Source organism: Octopus bimaculoides, chromosome 14 (assembly GCF_001194135.2).
Source record: "Octopus bimaculoides isolate UCB-OBI-ISO-001 chromosome 14, ASM119413v2, whole genome shotgun sequence".
Taxonomy (NCBI): Eukaryota; Metazoa; Mollusca; class Cephalopoda; order Octopoda; family Octopodidae; genus Octopus; species Octopus bimaculoides.
The window spans coordinates 14,685,518-14,688,086 of record NC_068994.1 but is presented as its reverse complement, the minus strand read 5'-3'; the positions used below and the strand labels follow the sequence as shown (position 1 = coordinate 14,688,086).

The 2,569-nt window shown below is 36.7% G+C and overlaps 1 protein-coding gene across 1 annotated transcript in view; it reads right to left on the bottom strand.

Moving 5' to 3' along the window:
* Window positions 1–1,064: 1,064 nt before the first annotated feature.
* LOC106875028 (vacuolar protein sorting-associated protein 51 homolog) overlaps window positions 1,065–2,569 on the bottom strand; it is a 41,095-nt gene continuing 39,590 nt past the window's right edge. Inside the window, exon 19 of the mRNA XM_052973025.1 lies at window positions 1,065–1,779. Coding sequence (XP_052828985.1) covers window positions 1,750–1,779 — 30 coding nt within the window. The 3' untranslated portion in view covers window positions 1,065–1,749. The remainder of the gene's footprint in view (window positions 1,780–2,569) is intronic.

Here is a 2,569-nt window from a genome sequence, read left to right as displayed (position 1 = left end):
ATTAAATGAAATGCACGTAGGTGTGCGTTAGTATAAATGATACAAGCTTATGAATACTATACTGTGAAGAGTACTAGTCTGTGCAAAGCATCACTAAACTAGTCTGGTGGCTGTGGGAATTTGAAGCTCTGGCTAATAAATTAGATATAGATAAAGCTTAAGGATCCTTCCTGAGTCATACAGACTCATAAGGCCTGTGGGTCACATAGACTCATAGGGCAGGTTTTCCAGTTTCATGGCGGATATATTCCTCCCTGGATCAGATGCTGGTCTGTTACAGGATTATTCATTTTTGCCAGCTGAGTGGACTGGAGCGTCACAAGGCATTGCCTGGTCTAGAAATCAAAACCACAGTCTTATGACCATGGCTGCAGGAGTGGCTGTGTGGTAAGTAGCTTGCTTACCAACCACATGGTTCCAGGTTCATTCCCACTACGTGGGACCTTGGGCAAGTGTCATCTACTGTAGCCTCGGGTTGACCAATGCCTTGTGAGTGGATTTGGTAGATGGAAACTGAAGGAAGTCCGTCGCATATATGTATTTATATTTATGTGTGTATGTATGTTTGTGTGTCTGTGTTTGTCCCCCCCACCATCCCTTCACAACCGATGGTGGTGCGTTTACGTCTCCGTAACTTAGCGGTTTGGCAAAAGAGACCGGTAGAATAAGTACTGGGCTTACAAAGAATAAGTCCTGGGGTCGATTTGCTCGACTAAAGGCGATGCTCCAGCATGGCCGCAGTCAAAATGACCGAAACAAGTAAAGGAGTAAAAGAATGAATCCGGTACCCTAACCACTAAGCCACGTACTTCCACTAATAAATTAGTGCGAATTAAAAGAACTTCTAGATCTCAGTGTCTGGAAAGTCAGTGTTGTATCTGTAGTGATCCCTGGTTAGCATTATTGGGCCAAAAATATCACCAGGACGCTACCCAATTTAAGCAGCCTGAAAATTTATTTGGTCAGCAATACTCTATAACAAAGAGACCCCAAGTTACCATCCCATAAACATATTTCTACAAAAATGGAAAAAAAATTGATTTTTTAAAAAATAACAAAAACCATTTATTTTATCACCAAGTTTTAATTTTTTCTTTTATTCTACATAATTTACCATCAATTTTGCCGTAGGCAGCTTCATTCATCATGTATTTCTCCCTTTATGACTACCACTTCTATCATCAGCTGCTTCCGTCTTCATTTATAGCCAAACCAAATAGGCTCCACAACAAATTAAATATTACTTAAATATTGATTTCAAGTTTTGGCATAAGGCCAACAATTTTGATGGAGGGGATAAATTGATTACATCAACCCCCAGTGTGTAACTGGTACTTATTTTATCAATCCTGGAAGGATGAAGGGCAAAGTTGACCTCAGCATGTAAAGATGGACAAAATGCCACTAAGCATGCTAATGATTCTGCCAGCTCACCATGTTTTGTTATTTAAATATCAACATTCTTCTTTTTATTACAGAAATTCTTCCCTAACCATCATAGGTCTTTATAATCTTTTCAAAACCACACTTAAGTCCAAGCACTGAAAGAAAAAAACACAAAATACAAATATTGGTCCCAGAAATGCTTGAGAAGTATGATTGTTGTTTCTTCCTTTACCCTTTTTTTAAAAAAAAATTTGTATACTGAGTATTTCTTTGTCCTGCTTAATTATCTAGATTATTCTTGACTCCAGATAATTAAGCAGAATTAAATTAGAGACTTTATTGCCTCTCCTAATATCAGTAATTTCATCCACGTTCACAAATCAGCTCTATCACCTGTAAAAATAGAAGAGAGAATCAAAGGTCACACAAGATTTACAGAGAAAAATACTTAACTTATGATAATAATAATAATAATAATTTCTTTTATTTGCCACCAGGGGACTAGTCAATTACATTGACCCCAGTGTTTCACTGGTACTTAATTTAGCAACCCTGAAAGGATGAAAGGCAAAGTTGACCTCGGTGGAATAATAATAATAATAATAATAATAATAATAATAATAATAATAATAATAATAATAATAATAATAATAATAATAATAATGGTTTCAAATTTTGGCACAAGGCCAGTAACTTTGGAGAGCGAGCAAGTCAATTTACATTGACTCCAGAGTTCAACTGGTACTTATTTTATTGACCCTGAAAGGATGAAATGGAAAGTTGACCTCAGTGGAATTTGAACTCAGAAAACAAAGATTGATGAAATACCACTAAGTATTTTGCCCAATGTGCTTATGATTCTACTAGCTTGTCATCCTAATGATAATGATAATAATGGTTTCAAATTTTGCCACAAGGACAGCAATTCCTCGCAAGCTTACAGATGTCCTCATGTCCTCATCAGTCACAGCCCATGTTACACTGCCATGTAGCATGGCTGTTCGTACACACACACACGCACACACACACACACACACACACACACATACACACACACACATATATATATATATATCATCATCATTTAATGTCTACTTTCCATGCTGGCATGGGTTAGATGGTTTGTATCAAATACATATGCACAGGCATTCATACAAAAAAGGGAGAATATATATATTTATAT